Below are 21,997 nucleotides of genomic sequence, written 5' to 3' on the forward strand. Positions count from 1 at the left end.
AACACAGTAGGAAATGCTGTAATAAGTCATTGTAGGCAATACTGACAGTTCTGAAAAGGGTTGATTAAAAAAAAGAAAGTCTTTGAAAATAGGGAAAAAGACCAAACATATGACAACTGAAATCCACAAAAACTCACATAGTACTAGAGCTTTCAGTTCTGGAAACCAGAAAGCTTATATAGTTATTACATTATATAGTTATTACATATTATTTCTTCTAGTTTTCTGGAACTAGAAGAAAAAGCTTAACTAGTACTACAGTAGATGAATTTGACAGAAAACGAGGGGTGATGTCTGGGGAACTCGATCAAAACAATTCTCAACCCCACCTCACATGCTTGTGCAAATGTATTTACTTGATATGAAAAAAGTAATAGAGCTGGGTCATGGAAAGAAAGCCACAATTCGTACTGAGTGTTTTTTTCCTCTATAACACTTTATTAAATATTTTTCATTGCATTTAATCATTTTCTAGTATCCAGCAAGGCAGAAACATATAGCAAAGAAAACTGCAGTTTAAAAAAAAACAACAAACCAACAACAAAAAAAACCAAAACAAAACTGTTGGGTTTTGGTTCACATCCTTAAACAAGTACAAGACTGTATATCTTAAAGACAATGAAATGTAATTCACTGTCACATAAACTGGTAATATGGTCTGGGTTGCTGAGCTCTGGCTTACAGCACATGCATAATGAAACACTGAATGCATCTTCCCACAGAGCCAGTGCAGTATTTCTCTAGGTACTTTTGTAGCAGTTAGACTGAATTTTCCAAAGATGCTTATGATCTCTTGCAATACTGATCAGGAGCTAGATTTATTCTCCTAACGTTCAGCTCTGTTGCAAAGGTTCTTGCCTTTTGGTAGAAGAAGAGAGACATTTCCCGATCCACAAGGAAGTTATGGTAGATTACTGCAAGTCTGGTGTAAATCTTCAGTTGAGCTTTTTTATTGCCCAGGTCCATGGCAGCAGCAAGTGCCAAATGGTAATAACCTGCTGCATCAAAGGGATCCTGCAATAAGGGACACAAAAATAGTACCTCTATAGTACAACTAGTGTAAGACAACTGCCAAGCTCAGGCTTGTAGATATCTAACAAAAGTAATATAGATTCTAAACTTCAGTAGGTTTTTCCACTTTATTATTTACATTTCAAACACACAAAACCAGAACACAGCAAAACTTGATTCTATGAAATATTAATCAATGTAACAATTTTCTGTAGCAGTTATTATAATTTCTTACCTTAAGGTCATAGAATATAATATCTCCTAAGATCAAGTACACCTTGACATAATATAGTGTTTCCTCCTCGAACTCCAGAGGAGAGGAACAGAGGGACAAGGCCTTTAAATAGAAATGTTCAGCTAGTTCACAGTGACCCAAATGGTGATGGATGGAAGCCAGACGATGGTAAGCTATTCGTTCATTTAGCTGATTTCCTAATGAGATGACATATGAATAAGATAAAACCAAAGAGATAAAGTAATCAGTCTCAAATCAGAATACATCTACACTATTTTTTTTAAATTTCTGTATTGAATTTGCTGAGCCTTTATTGCATAAAATTACTTTTGCTTAAGAGATACATGCCCTTTAAGAAAAATCTCATGAAATTTCTGAATTTCCTGCTGTAGGATTTGACAGTGTCCAGGATTAAGAAATAGCTATATTAATCTCTCATGTATATATATACACCCTGTGCATACTTACATAGAATACAAGTAGATTATTATGAAAGGAATGACAGACAGAAAACTAGCAGGATTAAAGACAAAAAGATGATTTTCAGACTGCTCAAAATCACCTGTCTGTTCTTGTAAAGAGGGGTGAGAGGGTTCTTAATCAGTTGAAGAGCTCCCAAGCTTGAACAGTAATTTTAAAACTAGCCCTATCGTTTTTGATTACTTCATCCTCTGTTGGTTCACCAGCAGGGCTATGAGCAAATCTGAAAGCATATGACACTCAAAAGCCTCTTGGGACAATATTGTTCATCAGCATAACATCTTAGCTGTTAGAAGCATACTCAGTTTGGACTTGAAATCCCAGGTTTAATTCTACACTCGATCAAAGGTTTTCCATTATGAACGTAGAGCTAGAAGAGGCATCAATAAAGTTGTTCATTCTTGACCAGAGGCAAAAAATAGCAATTATAGTATTGTTATGAAATCCTAGCAAGAAACCTGATGAATTAAATGGAATAAAGCTTTAGAGTTCTGCTGTATTTTTAGAGGTATCATTCATATTCAGCTATAATAGAAATTGGTCTTACCTAAATTTACACTGAGCATAAGAGCTGCTCTCGCATATTCCAGACTTTCCTCATAGGCCTTCAGATTCATCAGCAATTCCACCAGTTTATTGCATAATCTGAGTTCAGTGGTTTTGTTGCCAGTCTGAACAGCAAGTGGAAGAGCCCTGTCCTGAAACACATAACAGCATCTTATGTATGGCTGGACCCCAAGATGTGCACTGACAGGTTCTCGTTTATGTCAAATCAAGTTATTCTGATTTCATTTTGCTCTTTGCTTATAACACAACTTGCAACCAGAAGAGAATTTGAAACAGGAGATATCTACCAACACCATGACAAAGTACTCAGCCGCAATAGCTTATAAACTCTTTGCTGAGAGGATCAGCTTTTGGTTCAGCATTTGTAGAATACCTCCTGTGAGTGGAGGTACATAACTATCAATGCAGTAAAAAAATTGCACAAACCCTGTAGAAAGTCACTGCTTTCTCCTTTTCCCAAGTACCATTGAAAAATATGTCTCCAGCAGATTCAAACAATTCCATTCCTAAATTTGGATCTCCTGTGCAAAGAGCAGCATCCTGAGCAACCTGAAATGAAAATAAGGAATGGGGAAGGAAAGGGAAAAAAAAAATCTTGGTTACTTCATGGTAGAACATAATAAGTACAAGCAATTGGAAAAAAAGATCCCTAAGGCTTCTCTTATTATAATGATAGGAAAGGCTACATTTGATGAGAACATGCTCTTTTGTGATAACCTGTTTTTGAGCAAGCCAACAGCAGCTACTGAAGAAGAAACAAAGCCTGGTTTTCCCTTCTTCTCGCAATGGTATCCTGCTACCTCTGTCAGCACATGGCACTTTAAAATCACTAGTGTATTTGATAGCTGAAACATACTAAATTTGAAATAGATCAAAACATATCATAGAAATGTTTCAATTTTAAGGTAGGTATTGTTAACTGCAGCTTTAAAAGCCTGTTAAGTGAATTTTGTAAATAAATTCAGATCCACTACCCTGTTCTCCTGGATGAATACATGCCTTGTTAACAAAAAGGATTTAATGAAAGGCAGCAGGCATCTTCCTCAAGGCAAGAATACCAGGATACTCAGTTATTGATAGGATAAATAGTAATGAAAAAGTACATTCTCTTTACTTAAGCACATAGGCAGCAATTCTTTTCCACCTGTTCTGGCTTCAGGTGCCTAAGGACTCTATTGCCTCACATTGTGGAGTCTGTGTTTTACAGGCAAGTTAAGATGTGATGATTTGCACAAGTTACTAGCATAAATCATAGTGGTCAAATTTTTAGTGGGCAGATTCCTGTTTTGAGACTTTCTGTGGCAATGGATGTTTGGAAAGAGTCCTGCCAAAGGTGGACTGATGAATCAGAAGTTTTTAATGTTGTTTAAACTCATGTTAAGAGGGCTCTTTACAGAGCCACTGCATTTTCCCCTATACCTCCCCTGTAAATCCCTTATCTCTCGGGCAGGAGTGTCCTGGGAAGATGTCCCAAGGTGTTCTCATTGGTCCTTTGTTAACCCCTTCCTTATTGGCTGTAAACCCCTTACCTTGATTGTGACCCCTCACCTGTGATTGGTCCCCAAGGCCTATATAAGCCCCCTCCCACAATAAACTTTCTCTTTCGTCCTCTCTCCCCTGGTGGTCTGGTGAGTGCTCCGTCTTGGGGTCCCAGGGCCACGTGGTGGGGGGCAGGGTGGAAGGGCATACTCCTTCCAGGTAATGGACTGAACGAGGCCTGAAGGATCTCCCCCATCCCAATCATCTACCGTAAACTTTCCTCATGGATAGGCACTGACACTCTGCTCTAAATTCCACGTTCCATACATGCACAGTATGAAATACACATGCATGTGCCTGACACACTCCTCCTCTTGGAGAAAACCAAGCAGATAGAGAAAATTATCCCACGTGCTGATTTTGCTGTTGTACCACAAGGTGACTGACTTGGGGGCTATCAGCTAAAATCATTTTGTAAAAGAAAGAAATAACAGGGGTATAGAACAGGTCCTTCTTGTAAACATATGCATTCAGTTTTGCTTTTAAGTATCCAAAAATGTAACCTAATTGAGAGGAAAACTCATTTCAGTAGCACCACATATTGTGCCTCAGGACATTTTAATATGAACTTTTTTCCTATATCTTCATGTTTTGTTGATTTCTTTTCTAAACATCTTAACAACAGGTGCCTGGTTATTTTATTTAGAGATCACATTTTGGTACTACTCATACAGCAGTCAAGACTCAAGCCCTGTATGGATCCTGGAGTATAAGGCAGCACTCCCCTTTACAATGGGAGAAAAGTATTTTTACAGCAGAGCAGGAACTAAGAAAGGTCACTGCCTAGAATCTTTCCAGAGTCAAGCAACAGATTAAAATGAAGCACCAATGGAAAGTGCTTTTGAGCATTACATAAATAGTGTCACTATATGTTCAGAACATCTATTAGCAAAATCTCTGGGATCGCTATGTTGAATTACTTACCCTTACCATGCCACCTGCACCATGTTGACAGCATACCTGAATATAAAGATCCACAAGCTCATTCTGCCTCAGTACATAATATATCTTTCCTGCCCGTAGCCAAGCATATGCCTCTTTCTCTTTTTTCTGGAGATCTATAAATATTCCAAGACTTCTTTTGGTATATTCCAGAGCTGACCTGTAGGCCCTGAAACAGGGAGAACTGCTAATCACTGAACAGTTTCTTCAGATTTGCAAATGGTCTTCTTCATAGTGAGAAAAGTTTTATGCTAATATAAAAGACAATCTGTTTCCCCTACTTAGTGCACAGCTACATTACACTATTGACTAGAGAACTCAGTCTTTTTCCTCTTCCTTTTTTTGTTCCATCTATGTTTCCTGCTAGATAGTTTGATGTGTCCTTTCTCTACCTCAAACTGAGAGGTAGAAAAATCTTTCCTCATCTTTGACTCTTCTATCATTAATGTATTTTTCCTAAAAACTTCAGAAAGAAATTGCATCTGTAATCTCTTATTTTAGTCACCTAGGCCATGTGACTTAAGCACAATTCAGACTAATCAGCAATTGTAGAAAAAAACAGGGAAAATGGGGAGGGGGGTGGTAGGGAGGAGCGGTGGTAGGTGAGGAGAATAGGAACATGACATGATCAGTTTTAGAAGCACCTTAATTATCAGATCATTAGACAGTGCAATTTTCTTTAAGTGTAAGGAAAGATATCAGATTTATTGACTTTACAATGTTTTATACCAGATATAGAACCTCTGGACTCATTAAATCTGTCTTGTGCTGTATTCCCATCACCCTGACCTGTTGCATTTCCTTCCATGCACAAGGCACAAACAAATTAAAATATAACATGACATGCATAGTTACAGTGAACCCTTACAGAGTGCATCTTCAGAACAACACACTTAGAGCTCCAAAGAGAACCAAACCAAATTTTAGAGTAATACCCTCCCTTGTACTTCACACTATCAAGATTTCAGTTCTATCTCAACAAGATATTTCATCTGAGGGAAAAAAATTGGTTTTATCACTTTCTGATTCTTAAAGAGATTGAAGAGACCTGTCACTCATTTTATAATCATGAGAGGAAGTAAAGATTCACTGAACAAGCCTGGCATTTCAGTCTGCTCTGCTAACAAGCTGCTAAGGAAGGGCAAGATAGTTGAACTAGTCCAACTCAGCCCAATTATTGAATGCTACTTCCATCCCTCCATCAGACTCTTTGCTTTTACAGTGGATAGAAGCATCTGCTAATTCATAACCCAGCACAGCAGCTGGAACAGGTCGGGCTGGTCCGCTGGCATGTACACAGTAGTTTTTTGTTACTTCATCACAGACATATGTGCCCTGTTACTCAGGGCTGTTAACTCAAAGAATACTATGATACTATGGTCTAATACCACATTGAGTATGTGTTATTTTCTGGTAGCCTGCTAAGGTTATATAGCCTGGGAGCCAGGCTCCTAGGAAACCTAAATTTTGTGTATTACAAGCACACAAAGCAGCAGCTTCTCCAGCTAGTAAAATCCTTCCGCAAATTCCAGGTAGCTTGAAATCTTAACCAACCCCTTTCTCTTCAGTCTGTCCAGAGAATGGTCACCAACTATTTCATTAAAAAGCAATGACCAAAGCAAAATAAATTGGGTGATCTACTAGCAAAGTTAGATGCTTGGACTGCAACCACTTAAAGCTATAATAGGCATCTGTTCTCTTTCCACAACTGAGAATACTTTTTTTAATTCTTACTGAAGCATGCTTGAAAATACCTGAATCCAAAGTGACTCCCTGAAGTACAGTAAGGAGAAAAAAAAAAAAGCCTTTAAAGGTACTTTAAACATTGTTAGAGAAACCTGTAAGTTTCTCCAGCACCTGTTAGTTACTATGATTTAACTTGTGCAATCTGTTTTTTCAATAGTGGAAAGCAAAAAATTGGTATTCTGAAAATAAGAGCAATATAGAAATTGCTGGAGACTAAAGCTATCCAGTTTTGCACATAGGCTTTATACTTGTATAAGTTTTGCAAAAAGCCCTTCCTCAAAGAGAAGCACTTACATAGTGACAATTTAATGCCTGACCTGTTCAGAATACATAATTTGGGTTTTTTTTAAAAAGAAAGTCTTGCAAAAATCATTGCAAACAAGTCACCTGATATAGCGGTTGTCAAGAGTTGCATAATAATGTTTAAAATGTATTTATATAGATTTTAAAAATAAATTGGTTCTTCAAATGCTGCTCATTCCTGCTGAACATCTTGTCTCCCTTGAGATATTATAGTTACTCAAAAAGAAACAAGAGAAATCTCCACTAGCATTGGACCCTTCAATTCTGATAAAGTGTATTAGCAAAGCGGAGAGAGAAAAAAAATTCATCATATTCAGCTTTTGCACAAACTGAGTTCCATAACAGAAAAGTTAAAATCAGAATGAAAAGTCATTTAGCATGTCTTACCTTTCTGTTCCTAAAGACAAATAGAGCTGACTAATAGTTTCCAAAATTTGTCCCTCCAGAACTTTGTTGGACATCTTTCTAGCTAAAGATAGTTGATATTCATTGTAGATGACACACTGAGCCTCATTGGGAACAACTGTACTGTAAAACTGACACAGCAGTTTAATCGTTTGCAGTTGACCTAGGAGAATAGATTGGAAATACTAACATGAATCTCTGTTTTAAAATGAAAGCTAAATTAGTTTTAAAATTATTAATTCTCACCATTTCACAAATCACAGTACAGTCAATGAAAAACATAAAAGTCGTAATAAGAAGATCCCACTGCCATTTCATTCACCCCCAGAGTTAAAGGCTAGAGGTTACTTCAAACTTCATCTCCAAAATAAAATAGTAACACAATTACCTTACCTGCATAAGCTCCTTAATCATGGTAGCAAGAATAAAGAAAATAAGATATATCTTTTCTAAATGCAGCTCTAACATACCTATAACAGAAATTCCCAGAGAGGGTACATTTTATAACTTGAGAGAAAAAAAGATATACTTACTCTCCAGATGACTTGTCTCCATTGCAACTAAAAAAGCCCATTCATAGTAAAACCTTCCTTTTTCCCTTTCAGTTCTACCAACATAGTAACATCCCAGTTGAAGGAGGACTTGGATAAAGTCTTGACCACAGTCCATACTTGGAAGCTTGGAGAATAGCTTAACTGCCTTGATAAAATAATGTTCTGCAAGCTTGCTGGCTGCTGCATGCAGGCAGAGTGCCCCAAAATTAGCCAGGGCTATAGCTTGGTTATGGGTCATCTCAGCCTCTTCTGAAAGACGCAGTGCTTTGTAGTAGCTCTCAGCAGCTTCTTTTGTATTGTTTGTCCTTTTCAAAGCAATAGCAAGCATATTATAAGCAATGCCTAGTTGGTGAGAACTGCTCCATGAAGAGCCTACAACAGTATTTAAAATGGCTAAAGCCACATCATATTGCTTGTAAAGAATATATAACCAAGCAAGTGAAACCAAGTAGTTAATAGTTTCCTCTGGTTTAGCAGAAGCATCAGAGTCCAGTGCTTTCATCATGTAAGCAATGGCTTTTCCATACCGTTTGTGGTGGCTGTACAGCTTTGCTAAGTGAAGATAGATGGTGCTGCACAGTCCTTGCTGCTCATCAGTAAACACAGACGAAAGTGCTTGTATGAGGTAAGGTGCAATTTGGGATGGGAATATTTGTCTGAGCTTCCTCAGGCCGTAGAGTTTGGGAGCATTTTTGATGATTAAATCAATCCTTTTCAGGGAATCCATTAAAGTACTGGAGCTCTGGGGAGAGGTAACCTTTATGCAACTTAATACAATGTGTGGCAAACACTTTTCACTGTAAGACTCTGCTAGTTTGAAATAACAGTTGTTGGATAAGTTGTTTTGTAAACCCAGGTCATTGAGCAAGAGTTGAAACCTTTCCAAGAATGGCAGGGCCTCGTCGTGTTGTTTGCGTGCGCTGTAATGTTTTGCCAGTAGAAAGCATGCCCTTGCCTCTGCATGTTTGTTCTGGCTCAAAACTGTCCTCTTCAGAGCATACTTCAGTATATCTGACTCCAGGTCAGCACTGCAAATGTAGTTGGGAATTCCCATGAGAAGAGATGTAGCCTTGTCAAAAACCTGAGCACACTTTTCTTTGTTCTTCTGTGTCAGGTAGATGACTGTTAGATTTGTATAAAGAGCAATCACGAAGTACAAATCATTAAACACTCCAGCTACTGCTCTCAGTGCCTCCTCAAAATACACACGAGCTTGGGAAAACTTCAGCTTTTTAACACTAAGCCTACCTAAGAGAAAGCATAGCCTTGCTAGTGCCCAGGACATACCTGCTTTCTTTGCTGCTTCCCTTGCTAATCTTAAAAAACTAACCAGTTCTTCTTCTTCTGAAAATCCATAAAATAAGGTATTGGTAAATGAGTAAGAGAAATCATACAGGCTTTTGAAGTTGCTCTCATACTCTTTCCTATTTAAGAAGAGTAGCAGAGACTCAGGGATGTCAAATGCTTGAACATCATCTTGACATATGTGGAAGCAAGGTCCTTCAGGTGGAGGAAAGATTTCAGTCTTTGAAGAGCTACCAGACTCCTTTCCTTCTGTAGCTGGCTCTCCTGCCTGAGTGGCCTCCAAATTCTTGAAGTTCTTCAGCAGTTCTTCTATCTTGCCATTCTTGCTAGTGGATCCTGCACTAGAATGGGAGCATGGAATTTCTGAAATTTAAAAATAAGGTACAGATCATAACTTCCTCTATGCATGCACACAGACCTTTCATAGACCAATCAAAACATTTCTCAGTAAAAGATGCTTTTAAGAAAACATTATGTAAACATACTGTGATTTCCTAACAGTATGGCTAAGAGACAAGAAAAGATGTAAAAAGAGATACTAAGAAGGATCATGGAGGAACAAGTGTGGGAGACTGGAGGAGTGGGAAGAAACAGGACTTGCCACATGTAAGCATGTTAGGGATCCATATACTTGTCTAGCCAGACCCTGTGCCTGATCCAACCCTAATCCAACTGAAGTTCAGTATTAATTCAAATTGCTTTGTGTCTGTGTACACTCAAAAATACACTCTATATATTCTATATGAGCAAGAGAGATCTGCCAGTGAATTACAGTTCAGTCTAATTAGTAAGCAGGAGAAGACAAGAATCTAAGAAGACCCAAAGTCTGAACTGGAGGCTGGAAAAAGGGCCCTAGGTCAGGGTATGGATACAGGTTGGACTTAAGGTATAAGGGAAATGTGAACCAAGCATGCAAGCTGAGTAAGGGTATGTCCTGAGAGCATGCTAAGGCAGGTTAACCAGGGCAGGAAGCAAGATTGTGATATTTGAGTTGCTGAAGTCTCACAGGGCTGCTGCGAGTGTGCCTGCAAAGTTTCTATTCTCCTGTCCAGGTGTGGCCTCCCTGGCCTATACAATGTGTAATAGGATTTCTTCTTTCAGTCAAATACCAGCCCTGATTCTCTTTCTCAAGTTTGTGGTGACTGATGTTGTCATTGATCTAAGTTCTCCTGGTGACAATATTGTTGAATATCTTACAAATATAATGAAGACAGATATGGCATCAATTCTTAGTCTGCCCACTGTTATCCAGCCCATTTAATAGGGCAGGGATTAGGGATGTAATTTGCAGTCATAGTCAGTGCTTAAGCTTACAGCTGCAGATGAACAGGAGCTTGTTGAAGTTGCAGATTTAGAGCTCCATTACCTTAGAATCTCATTTCTGAAACTCTACAGCAGAAGCAAATATAAAAATTGGTGTTTAGAGAAATAATACAATAAAAATAATTATAGTGACAGCTTGCCAACAAAATGTAAAAGGGAAATAATTCTGTATCTTCATCAAAATACCTCCTTTGGGAAATCTATTTATGAGATGAAGTTTTCTAGCAGATGAAAAACCTGCTGGAATTCTAATCAGGACTTGCCAGGTGTCCTATAAACATTATTTTGCCCTGATAAACAATGTGCAGGAGTTGGGAGGTAGTGCATATGTGTGTCACAGCAGTAAAAATAAGTCATACAGTCTGCAATTGGATAGCAAGTTCCAAGAAAGACATCTGATATCAGTGAAAACCCACAATGTTGTACAGCAAAACTTAGTGAGAAGGGGTTACAGCAAAACCTCAGAAAGCAAACAATGAGAGAAGAAAATTAGAATTTGAAGAGACATTAGAAGAAGAAAAGTCAGTAAATACACAAAAAAAAAATCAGAATTTTATGTAAAAACTTTATGCATATGAATTATTACCATATTCATGAGCTTTCTGAAATTCTGGTTCTTCTAATTCATCTGTAAGAAAGAAAACACTCATGTTAGCTATGGTATCTGTGTTCTTTCAGTTTTAAATCTCCTAAAATAGAAAATTTTTGAGTTGATAATTCTCTGTCAGGAGAATTTGATGTGTCCTGGAAATTTAAAAGACAAGAAATTTTTAAGTCAGACACAACGCTAACAGATACGAGGGACTTACCCTCCTGCTGACACAATTCACTGCTTCTACATGGTTATCATCATGCACCTACTTCTGCTCAGTAAAGTGGGGAGACAACTGCATATCTCAGAATTAAAGCCAATCTGTCCTGCCTGACGGATGCATTTCTGCTGCCTTAAAATACAAATGGGCAGCAAAGATATGACCATTCTCCACAACCCACTCCAAAATGAGGTAACAAGAAGCCATTAATATCTTTAGTGTCATTCCCAGGGCAATGGAGGGAGGGGAAATTTTTGTGAGGATTAGAGTGTCAGACTTTTGTGCCCATTCCGGTAGCATGCAGGTGAAAAAAATCACTCCATCTTTTATTTTAAAAGATGTATCTTTTAATTCTGTAGACATTATTACTATAGGTCTGGCTTTAAATTTTTATCATAGCACATCTGTAGAACATTTAAGAATTACTATTTTTGTGTAGCAGATATTTCTCAAGGCATTTCAGTTGTCATGCTGCATTTCAGGATTACATTAACTGTCTTTCATACACTAGACGCAATAGAAGTGGTGCTGAAGGATATATTAAAAAAAAAAAAACACAGAGGCTCACAGACCTATTCAAGCTCTGTTTAAGCTGATGCAAAGCTACTTTACTAGCCTTTAAGAATGAACTCTCACTGACTGTTTACTTCTGGATCTCATTTCTTTAAATGCTTTCCTGACTTTGGTGGATGAATGCCACAGATGTTTAGAGTAATTGTAACTTAATGCTCTGAATATCTAATCAGGGAAGTGCACATAAATAAACACTTCTCAGTACAGTGATTTAGATGTAAGGAATCAAAAACCCACTTATTCAGATCATACAACAATACATCAAGTGAATATTGAAAAATGCTTGCTCTGGATAAGTGGAGTTATGTTGACCAATTGTGCTGTTTAAGAGAAGTGGTAAAGACGTGAGATGGGGAAGATGTGAAAAGAAGTCAGCACTTAAGGTTAAGGAGAAGGCAAGATGTGAAAAACGTGCAACAGGCAAAAATAGCAGCATGTCCATGACATTGTTTTAATACTGCAGAGGTCTGAGCTTTTGTTTCCAGGCTTTTCATTTGAGCAAGGAAGGTGAGCTGTGGAGTCATTTTGCACTTTTACATGAGTTGCATTTTGCAGCTCAGGCCTGACATGCCTCAGTTATTGTTCACACACAGAGACTGATTTGTAGAATTAAACCAATGCACCCAAGTCAAAGGTACACAGCGGCTGCTATCAAACTGGAGCTACAGGCCTGTCTCTTGGGATGACACTAATGGAGATAAAACTTTGTTAGATATCTGACAAGCATATGCATCACCAACAGCCTGTGGTGGAATAAGAAATTTGCTGCCTCTGTTCAGTTCAGCAAGACAATTACATTACCTTGCCTTACAGTAAGTCTATAAAGGTGAAACCCCAGTTACCCCTAATGGTTTATGTAAAGCCTGAGCACATAGAGAAATAACATCTGTATCAGAGATAATGTTTATATGACTAGATCTTGCTATTTTTCCATACCTTTGAAAGTTAAATCAAGCGTGAAGAGGCATATGTTTGCATTAGCTGTCAGTTATTATTATGCCACCTTTCCCAAGATGAATGAAAAGCCAGCAGTATTTGGGTGAACATACTGCCTTTTATAGTGCAGCCATGTGAAATTATAATTCATAATGCAGACATGTAAAAGCTTGGAGATCTGTTCAGCTTGGTAATAGAGTTTTTAAAAGCCTGCTGTTTAAATTCACTCAAAAAAAAAAAAAGACAAAGGGTAAAAGAAGATTTGTAAATGCACTGCTGGGAAAAGTCTTGCAACAGCAGTAAAGTAGCAAAGATGATATAAAGTATTTATACATGCCACATCTAAAAACCAACTGAATACCAAGATATTTTGAAGTAGGTATAAAGGCTGGAATCTCATTGAAATTTAAAAACAAACAAACAAATAAACAAAAAACCAAAAACCCCCAAAAAAACAACCAAACAAAAAAAAAGAAAAAAACCACAAACCCAAAACAAAAACACAACACCAAAACCAGTTATAACAGAGATATAGAAATTGCAAACATATCTTGTGCAGCAAAAAGGAGTAAAACTCACACTTACCTATTCTGTACACAGAGCAAACATCTGTGATGGAGGTTTGTTTCAACAAATGTATTACTTCTTCCAATTTTTTTTCTTTTGAAAAAAAAGATAGCTCTTCTGCTTCAAGAAAATCCAGATCTTGTGTTCTAACAAGGAAAGGAATAACTTTGAAGGTGCTTGAAAGCAGAGTTGGCTCAAGGAGCATCAGTCAGATTGGAACTTGTTAGAGAAACTAATACAATCTTTCCATTACAGGTTGTGCTGTGTTCAAAATGAGTTTTAGTCACATTTATAAATATGCATATAAACTGATAGTAGCTACACTTGCACCTAACAGTTTCTGCCATATCAGAGTAAGCTTTATGTCAGTGTCATGGTAGAGCATTTTTTGAGAGTATTTATTAGAAGGACAAGTCTTTAAGGACATTATGGCATTGATTTTCTAACATAAGCTTAGAGTTACATATCAAATGGGTGTGCAAATAACATTTTAGAACTCCTTGTTTCAGCATGAAAACAGTTCAGGCATATTAGTAAGAGCAGTCTAATTACACAGTGCCAATGCATGCAGACATACACACTTTTTAGAGGTTTCAGTCTGAATTATTAGCAACTATTTGTAAAGGTCCCATTGAAGCAAGTTAAGGCCTGTAATTGAGGGTACGAGCAAAAACAGAACTCAGATGCTTTAACACAGACCTTCAGAGACTTGCAAAAATGGAACCTTCCACAAGGGTAAAGCTTCTCGGATCTTGTGATCCAAAGAAGAGAAACTGAACAATATAACAAATCCAACAGCTTCTTTGCCCAGTAAGAAGCTCAGCTACAAATGGATATTTTCCAACATTTAATCAGACTTCATATTCCAATTTCTTTGCATTTGTTTTGATTGATACATGCTACAACAATTCTCATTAAAACAAAAATATAACACCAAAAAACCAAACCAAAACAAAAAAAAAACCCTGGATTTACCATTCACTGTTTTAAAGCTTAAGAGACAAAGCCCCTTTTTGTTTATAAGATAAATACGTGTCACTCACTTATTTCCAGATAAGTCCAGTTTCACGTGACTTGTCTTTACAAAACCTATTTGGCCAGTAAAAACATGTCTTCCAAGAAACCATTCCATGCATTCAATGAAGTAGCCAAGGATCTCAATTTTGTCCTCCTCCTGGAAACTCAGTTCTTCTGGCACAATACTTGCATAATTCATCACAGCTAGACAGGATCCCATTGCTGTGTAATAGGGAGATAAATAATATTTGCAGATAAAGTAACTTAACAATAGAAATGCACTTAATAAAAAAGCAACTCAGCAGAAGAATATATTTAGCAAGATACATTCCTGGAACTCGTGAGTTGCATATCTGCTCTTGTAAGATTTAAAGCATGCAAACCCCAGTTTGGTTTGAGTGATTAGAATTGTAAATAGGATAAAAAAATTCTCATTTCTCAGTCATTAGAAAGCAAAGTCTAAAATGTTTTCAAAATTCTAGCAAATTCCATCACAAAGCAGAAAAAAAATGGTTTAAGTCCTTACTTTATCTCTTACAAAGGGCTTTGAACTTGGGTCAGAGTAAAATGTTCGAACCAAACTAAAACAATCCCTATTGGATAAATATGCAGTGATATAGCAGTCAATACATTATTAAAATGAAGATGCATGGTAGAAAATAAGCCATTTTTCTCTCTAACCTCAGAGCATCTGTATAAGTTTTATTTCCCCGGCACTATTAGATAAAGCAATACACATATGAAAGATCCACAATAATTACACTGGAGCATTTTCTAATTTTAAAGATTGTCAAAGCTACAGAGGCATCCTCAACTCAATTACTCTATTACTTTGTGCATCTTCTTAATATAGTATTTAGGAGGGAAAGGGGGAAAGATAAACCTTTAGAGTTTAACTCAAATTAGGCAGAGATTTACTCTCACATTAATTTTACTGCAATGTAATTTTGAAAGCTGTTTTCCCATCCTAATAAAATGGAAAAAAAGTAATTGAAAACCCTTTAGTGTCTGTCCTAGCAAAAGTATAGAATATGTTTGGGGTTATTTTAATGTTGATGTTTGAATGGAGTTTCTTACCGACTTTTCTGATGGATTTAGATTCAGTTTGGCATGAAAAATCAATAGGATTAGAATACCCTTTAAGAAACCATCTGAAAGTAGAAAAAGAAATTGAAGTTAGTGTGTAGAGCAGTTCACTGAGTGCTGTGACAATAACAGTGATATTTTAAATCCATTTGGAAACTAATGCACCACTCCCACAACTAGTTTTCAATTTCAGCACAGCCCGTACACTTCAGACAGTTATGTTTTGATTAATATTAGTAGTAAAAGTCCTCTTACTTCAGGCAAACAAACCAAACTGAGAAAGTCATGCTATTTCTCCTTGCCCCAGGTCATTCCAGTTTTAAGTACTAAGAGCACAAAGAATTAGTGGTTTCATGGTGATTTCTAAAGTGAGTCCTTTGATGTCATTTTGGTTGTGGGCTTGAACTGAACTTGAGAAACTGCATTAAGGAGGTGAGTAGCTCCTGGCAATGTAAAGTAAAAACACCGCTAGCCTGTTAACATCCACGTTTCCAAGTATCCTGAAAATTGAAAATTTTCACTTTACATTACTAAAAAAAAATGTTAATGGACTTTTTGTCAGAGTCAGGAAGAAAAGCAATATCCAACTCACAAGATGGCAAACCATCTCTAAAGGTGGCTCTGCAGCCAGCTGGATTAATTTCAGTTGGGTGGTATGAAAGCAGGTAGAGCATCTTTTTCTCAGTGTCAATGAAGATGGATGTTCCACAACAAGCTGCCCTTTAGAGACATCTCTGCCTAAGCAGAGGTGTGCATATATGAGACAGATGCATATGAAATAGGTAGGTAGAGTCAGGTACCTACTGATGGAAAGGATTCAATGGCTCCAGGAAAGCCTTAGACAACACAGACGCATTGCTATCCACAGATCCACCTGTTACATCTTCAGTGAAATCCCCAGTCTCAAAATAAGCTTTTATTTCATTGTCTGTAGCCATTATCTTTCTTATCAGATTGTCAGGACATAAAACAAAAAGTGATCCTAAAACAAAAGCAGTGGAGCAGATGTCATTTTATGTAATGTTTTAGTGTCATGCAATCCTTAAAACTTGCTTGAAGAGTATCAGTAATATTAAATTAAAAAGTCAGATTTTTCAAGACTTTTCTCTCCAATTGTCAGATATTCACATATTTCTGTCTAGTTTTTCTTTCATTAAAAAAATGCTGAGCTGAGCTCTTAAATGAAGTGTAGAGCCTTCTGTTGCAGCATTTTCAATATTCCTATTGCAGTAATCAATCCGTCTACCCCATCATTGTGTCTGACTGCAAAAGCAGGTGATGCTATTTAGGAGAAGTACATGAGCCTGGCAACTATCCATAATCCCTCTCCTGCACATCTCCAGAATCTGCAATAATATTAGGCAAGTTGGAATGTACATCCACCCCTAATCCTTTTGGTATCCATTTACGGACCAGTTGCACATGAATTTCTCTAATCCCTTTATGATCCTACTTAACCTAATCTGTGCTTGTTCCTTCCTCTTCTCTTTCTGGTGCATTTGGAGTGAATAAATTCAAATTTCAACTTCATTAAGTTTTTTAATAGATCTTAATATTTGATTTGCGGATTTTAAAAAAAAGGTGCTTCTCTAAATTTAGCCTTAGCATGTGCAGTCTTACTTACCTTCCTGTAGTAGCAGACTTCTGCACATCAAATTTAATGATTTTTCATTTATACAAACTTCAATGCCTATTTCTTCCTCCTCTTGAGAATATAGCCAGAAAGACTGATCTAGGAATAAATTCTCCATGCAATGATTTATAAAACCTAGGAAAAAAAATCCAACTTGTTTTCTTTGCCATTTTACAGTGTTATACAAAAAGAAAAACTTTGAGGAACTCAGAGACTTCTCAATTATTAATTAATGCATAGTTTATAACTAATTTTACTACATAATAGTTGTAAAATTACATTCATTAAGTCACATGCATTACAGATACTTTTCATGCTCAGCTCTCACAAACTACACCTAAAAGACTCAAAACGTTTCTGTGCCTAATACTGCTGAAAAAGCAGACTATGTCCTCCCCTTACAAAGGTTCCTTGTAGTTTAGAAAGGCTTGGAGTCTGAAAGATAACCACCAGCAAGCTTTGAGCACCAGGTGCTTAGTATCACCTTAGCATCAAAAACAGCTGAGTGGAAATAATGTCAAAAAATAATCTCTTTATAAACTCCTGTTGCCTGATTCAGGTATGCCAACGTATGGAGACACTGTGCCTGGGTATCAGATTCCTGGAATTTCTTTAAGACAGAGATGATGCTGCATACCAGGATCATATAAATCAGAAGATAGTGCTTGATCTTGGAAGGTGGGACTCCTCACATCAGCATTTAGGGCTTTCAGAGGTGTTACAGGGAGTAATGATAGTCACAGGGAGATCTGGATTGGCTCATCATAATCACCATGGTACAGATAGTAGATTACTACTTAAAGGACCAACATTAATACACTAGCAAATCCTTGTGCAAAAAGTAATGATGGAGAGGAATGGTAGACAGTGATTAAGGTGCTACTTTGCTATTTTGAAGATGCTGAATGAATTCCCTGTTAGCCGCAGCCTTTCCCAAGAAGCAGCTTCTTTTTCCTATGTTCTATCTGCAAAATTGGATTGGAATGGTCCTTTTTCTACTTCTCTAAGGAGCATTTAAAAATACAAATTAGCAAGTAAATATCAAACACAAAATTAAAAATAAAATTCATTATTTAAAATTTCTCTGATGGAAACAGGCAAATTCAATCATAATGCACACAAGCTTCCTATACACAGAAAAAAAAAAATCAGGTGAACAAAATGGAGACAAAGGTCTGATTCAAATGCTATTCTTTGAAAAGGACCACTATTCTCTCAGAAAAGTTGTATGATATTGAAAGTGGAACTCAAATCAGTGGCATCTTTAGATGTGGAAACAAAACTGAAGCATGCAAAGTAACTTCAACATGTCAACAGTGAGCAGAAAAAGCTGCAAAATCATTTAAATTGCAGCACAGGTTAGACTTTAGGACAAAACCACCTGGATTGCTTAGACTGCTTAGAAATATGATATCATCTGGCCCTGGAGTATCTAACTTAGGCAAGACATCTGCCAGGACCAATAGCTGTTATTTGCTTTGAGACAAAGGCAGGTTTTCCTAGAGGCTGGAGCATCTCTGCAGCCCAATCACTAGTATTCAGGTCAGGAAAATTACTTACTGCTATTAAGAGTTAATAAATCTAATCTCAAAATTGTGTTCAACAAATTCCCAGTCATAGAATCATAGAAGAACCTGAGTTAGAAGCAACCCACAAGGATCATAGAAGTTCAACTCCAGGCCCTGCAGAGGACCACCCCAAAAATCCCATCACTTGTCTGAGAGCCTTGTCCAATCAGACATTGTCTGCAGATGAGTACAAAAATCATATTGAACTGCTGCATGGTTAAACAACTTTACCCAGTGAGTGGTAGGTTAGAAACTTCCATATTTCCTCGAAAGTTTTAAACGTCACCACTATCAGATCTTGATCACTGTGAATAGACAGGAGTCTGGCAGAGAGCTCCTAAAAATCAAAAACAATATTTTATTACAATTATACTGTACTCAAGCACAATTTGTCACTAATGCATAGCTAAAATGCTATGCAATAAAGAAGGATAAAAAAAAATCATGCAGGATTTTACCTATATGAGATATCTGTTCTTTAACATATACCTACAAGATAGAGTGAGCCCAGTTTTAATCTGACTTTTGCTTAACAGTTATACCAACAGTTTCAGTGAGGTTAATTTACAGAAGAAATAGAGCTCCCTAGCCACATGGAGACTAAAGGTTTGTCTAGTTCAGAAATGTCTATGTATGGTGACCAGTGTCCTCTAAAGAGAATGTCAAAGCCAGGCAAGCATCTAGTAGTTCTTTCCAAGAATACACTCCTAGCACAGAGCAATTTACAGCTTGGGAAGTGCCTTTGTCAGACACATGAGTATTAATATTAAATAATGGAAAGGAGCTGCTTTGGGGTTTTTTGACTTAAGATTTCTCTAGGTCACTTGAACCATTGTGAATTTTTTGGACCTACAACCTTCTGCTGTAGATTATCCTCAGAGCTCTGTACACACATGAAAATGAAGCTCCTTTGATGCAACTTTGAACCCAATTCCAGATATCTTCAGTCCAGAAGAAATACTGAATAGTCATTCCTGAGTTTACTCTTTCCATGATTAAAACAATTAAATATACTGAAGTATTATTAAAAAAAAGTGCATGAATATCCTTTTATCCTCATTCATATGGGTTCACATTGCTAGGATAGCAACAGATTACACTTTTAACAAAGATTAGCAATGATTATTGCAAACAGTAATGGATTTTAAGAAATTTTAGAAATGCTTAAAGGAGCAACTACAAAACCCTTCAAATAAGTGAAAAATATGTACATTTTGATGGATTCTAACCAAAGACTTGTAATAGAGAGTGTTTGCACTTCAGTTAGTAGATTAAAAAAGGGTTCTCCAATGATGCTGGCTACAGTCTTTCAGGGAAGTACAAAAAACTGTGGTAATTTATAAGACAAGTATCTGAACCACTGTCTCAGAGAATAAGTCACATGTATAACAGGTATATATGTTTATATATAACACAAGCTAACATTTCCCATCTTTGCACCCTTGCTCCCATTACATCAAAATTGAAATGCAGCTTAAAACAATTTAAGGACTGATCAAGGAACTGATTCTAATTCAAGGCAGGGAGGGAAGAAATTGTCTCTCCAACCTTTTCTGTAATAGGAGCAAGATGGAACTGATCCACCGATTTTATGACTGTTACATCACAATTTTAAAATGTCTTTGAATTAATTCTGTTCAACTTCCGTATTTTCCATTCACACAACCTGAACAGATTAAAATACAAAAGTCTAACCTAGGCCTCTTCAGCAGACATGCCTCATCACTGCTTTGATCTTCTGCATGCCCCTTTCTACACTAGATTATATATTAATGAGAGCCTGAAATCTATTAATAAATTACCAACACATGCTAAACTATGTCAGCCTCAGGGGCTTTATGTGCTGCCAAATATCAAAACAACATTCTAAGGAAATTTATCATTATCAATCTTGTTTCCTTCAAAGTCTTTTCCCAGTCTGTTTCTAATAAGGCCACAAATCTAGTCTACTCGTATGGCTCTGTTCCTTTGCCTCCTGATCCCATCACCCTTTCCCCTCGAAACAAAATCCAGAGGAGAGCAGCCCAAGTATAGACTCTTTTCACAGCCACAGAATCAGGAGGCTTCACAACACATGAAAGGAAATTGGTGTAGAAATGTGCATCCAAGGCAGTCAAAGCCTTAATTAAGTAAGATTTCAGTGGTTTGGTTTGCTAGTGAAGGCTGGAAGTCATGGCTCAGACAAAAAGGGACACCAGAGGTCAAATAGTACCATTCTGCTCTTTTATCAAGAGGGAAGAGGAGACTAACTTGTATTCAAAGAAAACCTCATTGGTTGTAGAGGACAGGTTTCCTAAATACAAACAAATTGAAGACCGTAATAAAAATTGGCCAACTCTTGTGTGCTATTTAAAGGTATGTCTATTTAGCCTTAGGAAGTCCAATATTTAGGCTATTCTCCTTCAGACTTCCTCTTTGGCTTAGCAGTGAGCTTCCCAGGTCACTTGCATGCCAAATAACTCCAAGTGACTGAAAACTGAAGAGTCAATGTGAGGGCAAATTAAAAAAAAAAACAAAAAACAAAAAAAAAAATACAAACAAACAAACAAAAAACAACACTCTTATTTCCTTTTGTATTTGATTTGTAAATCAAAGCAGAATGTTTTTAAAATAAAACCCTTCAATGTCTTAAGCTGGGTTTATTTATTGTACATCAATTTTCCAGTCTTTTTCAGTAGTTTAATATTTCTAAAGTCCCTATGTGGTTTTGGGCAATGGGAAACACTGGTCACTCAAAATCAAGCATGCAGCACGTAGATGGAAATGGAACCCCAATACCTTTCAGACTGTTTCAGTAGCACATGGTATGTTCTCTGAATAAATAAAACAATTTCCAAGCAATTGACTTACACTGAAAGCTGCCATCACCTCCCTACTGTCATTTTCAAGAAGACGAAGCTGCCCTCTGAGCTGTCTTTGGAGTCTGGGATCAGCACATCCACTCTTTCGTCTTACCATTGTTAACTTCAAGGAGATATCTGGAGAATGATATCCATTTTCAGTGCTACAAGTTCTGTAACTCAGCTTTGGAGAACCAGAAAATCCCTCAAAATCATAGAATACACATTAAAACATATTTTTTCAGCTTCAGAGACAGGCACACAGAAATTCGTCCACTGCATGTTCCTTTTACATTTTTATTATGCAGTAGACATAGGAGCCTAGCATGAAACAATTTTTCATAATAAAGCCTACAGTTATACAAAGGAGCATGATAAGCAGGTCTATAGAAATTTTGGGAGACAACTGACACTTATGGATGGAAAATAGGAAAAAAGCAAGCAGTTGGTAATTTGTCAAATTAGACAGCTCTACGGACATTGTGAACATGCCCAGATTTTCAAATATCCCATGCATATTTAAAAAAAAAAAAAAAATCAAGGCAAATAGATACA

General features: G+C 37.0%; 1 protein-coding gene across 3 annotated transcripts in view; it reads right to left on the reverse strand.

Annotated features, from left to right (window-relative positions):
• Positions 1–518: 518 nt before the first annotated feature.
• SH3TC1 (SH3 domain and tetratricopeptide repeats 1) overlaps positions 519–21,997 on the reverse strand; it is a 31,799-nt gene continuing 10,320 nt past the window's right edge. For 2 of the 3 annotated variants that reach the window (XM_027686637.1, XM_027686638.1), the window contains 15 exons: positions 21,453–21,580; positions 18,834–18,939; positions 17,026–17,169; positions 16,206–16,383; positions 15,393–15,466; positions 14,342–14,537; positions 13,317–13,444; positions 10,997–11,038; positions 7,762–9,450; positions 7,211–7,391; positions 4,793–4,943; positions 2,720–2,842; positions 2,274–2,424; positions 1,247–1,443; positions 519–1,014 (listed from right to left, as the gene is read on the reverse strand). In XM_027686637.1, the coding sequence (XP_027542438.1) occupies positions 784–1,014; positions 1,247–1,443; positions 2,274–2,424; positions 2,720–2,842; positions 4,793–4,943; positions 7,211–7,391; positions 7,762–9,450; positions 10,997–11,038; positions 13,317–13,444; positions 14,342–14,537; positions 15,393–15,466; positions 16,206–16,383; positions 17,026–17,169; positions 18,834–18,939; positions 21,453–21,580 (3,719 nt within the window). In that variant the 3' untranslated portion in view covers positions 519–783. Of the gene's footprint in view, positions 1,015–1,246; positions 1,444–2,273; positions 2,425–2,719; positions 2,843–4,792; positions 4,944–7,210; positions 7,392–7,761; positions 9,451–10,996; positions 11,039–13,316; positions 13,445–14,341; positions 14,538–15,392; positions 15,467–16,205; positions 16,384–17,025; positions 17,170–18,833; positions 18,940–21,452; positions 21,581–21,997 lie in introns of those variants that run through there. The other variant, XM_027686639.1, reaches the window with a different exon arrangement.

The sequence above is a fragment of the Neopelma chrysocephalum genome, unplaced genomic scaffold, assembly GCF_003984885.1.
Source record: "Neopelma chrysocephalum unplaced genomic scaffold, ASM398488v2 Primary Assembly neopelma1_71, whole genome shotgun sequence".
Lineage (NCBI taxonomy): Eukaryota > Metazoa > Chordata > Aves > Passeriformes > Pipridae > Neopelma > Neopelma chrysocephalum.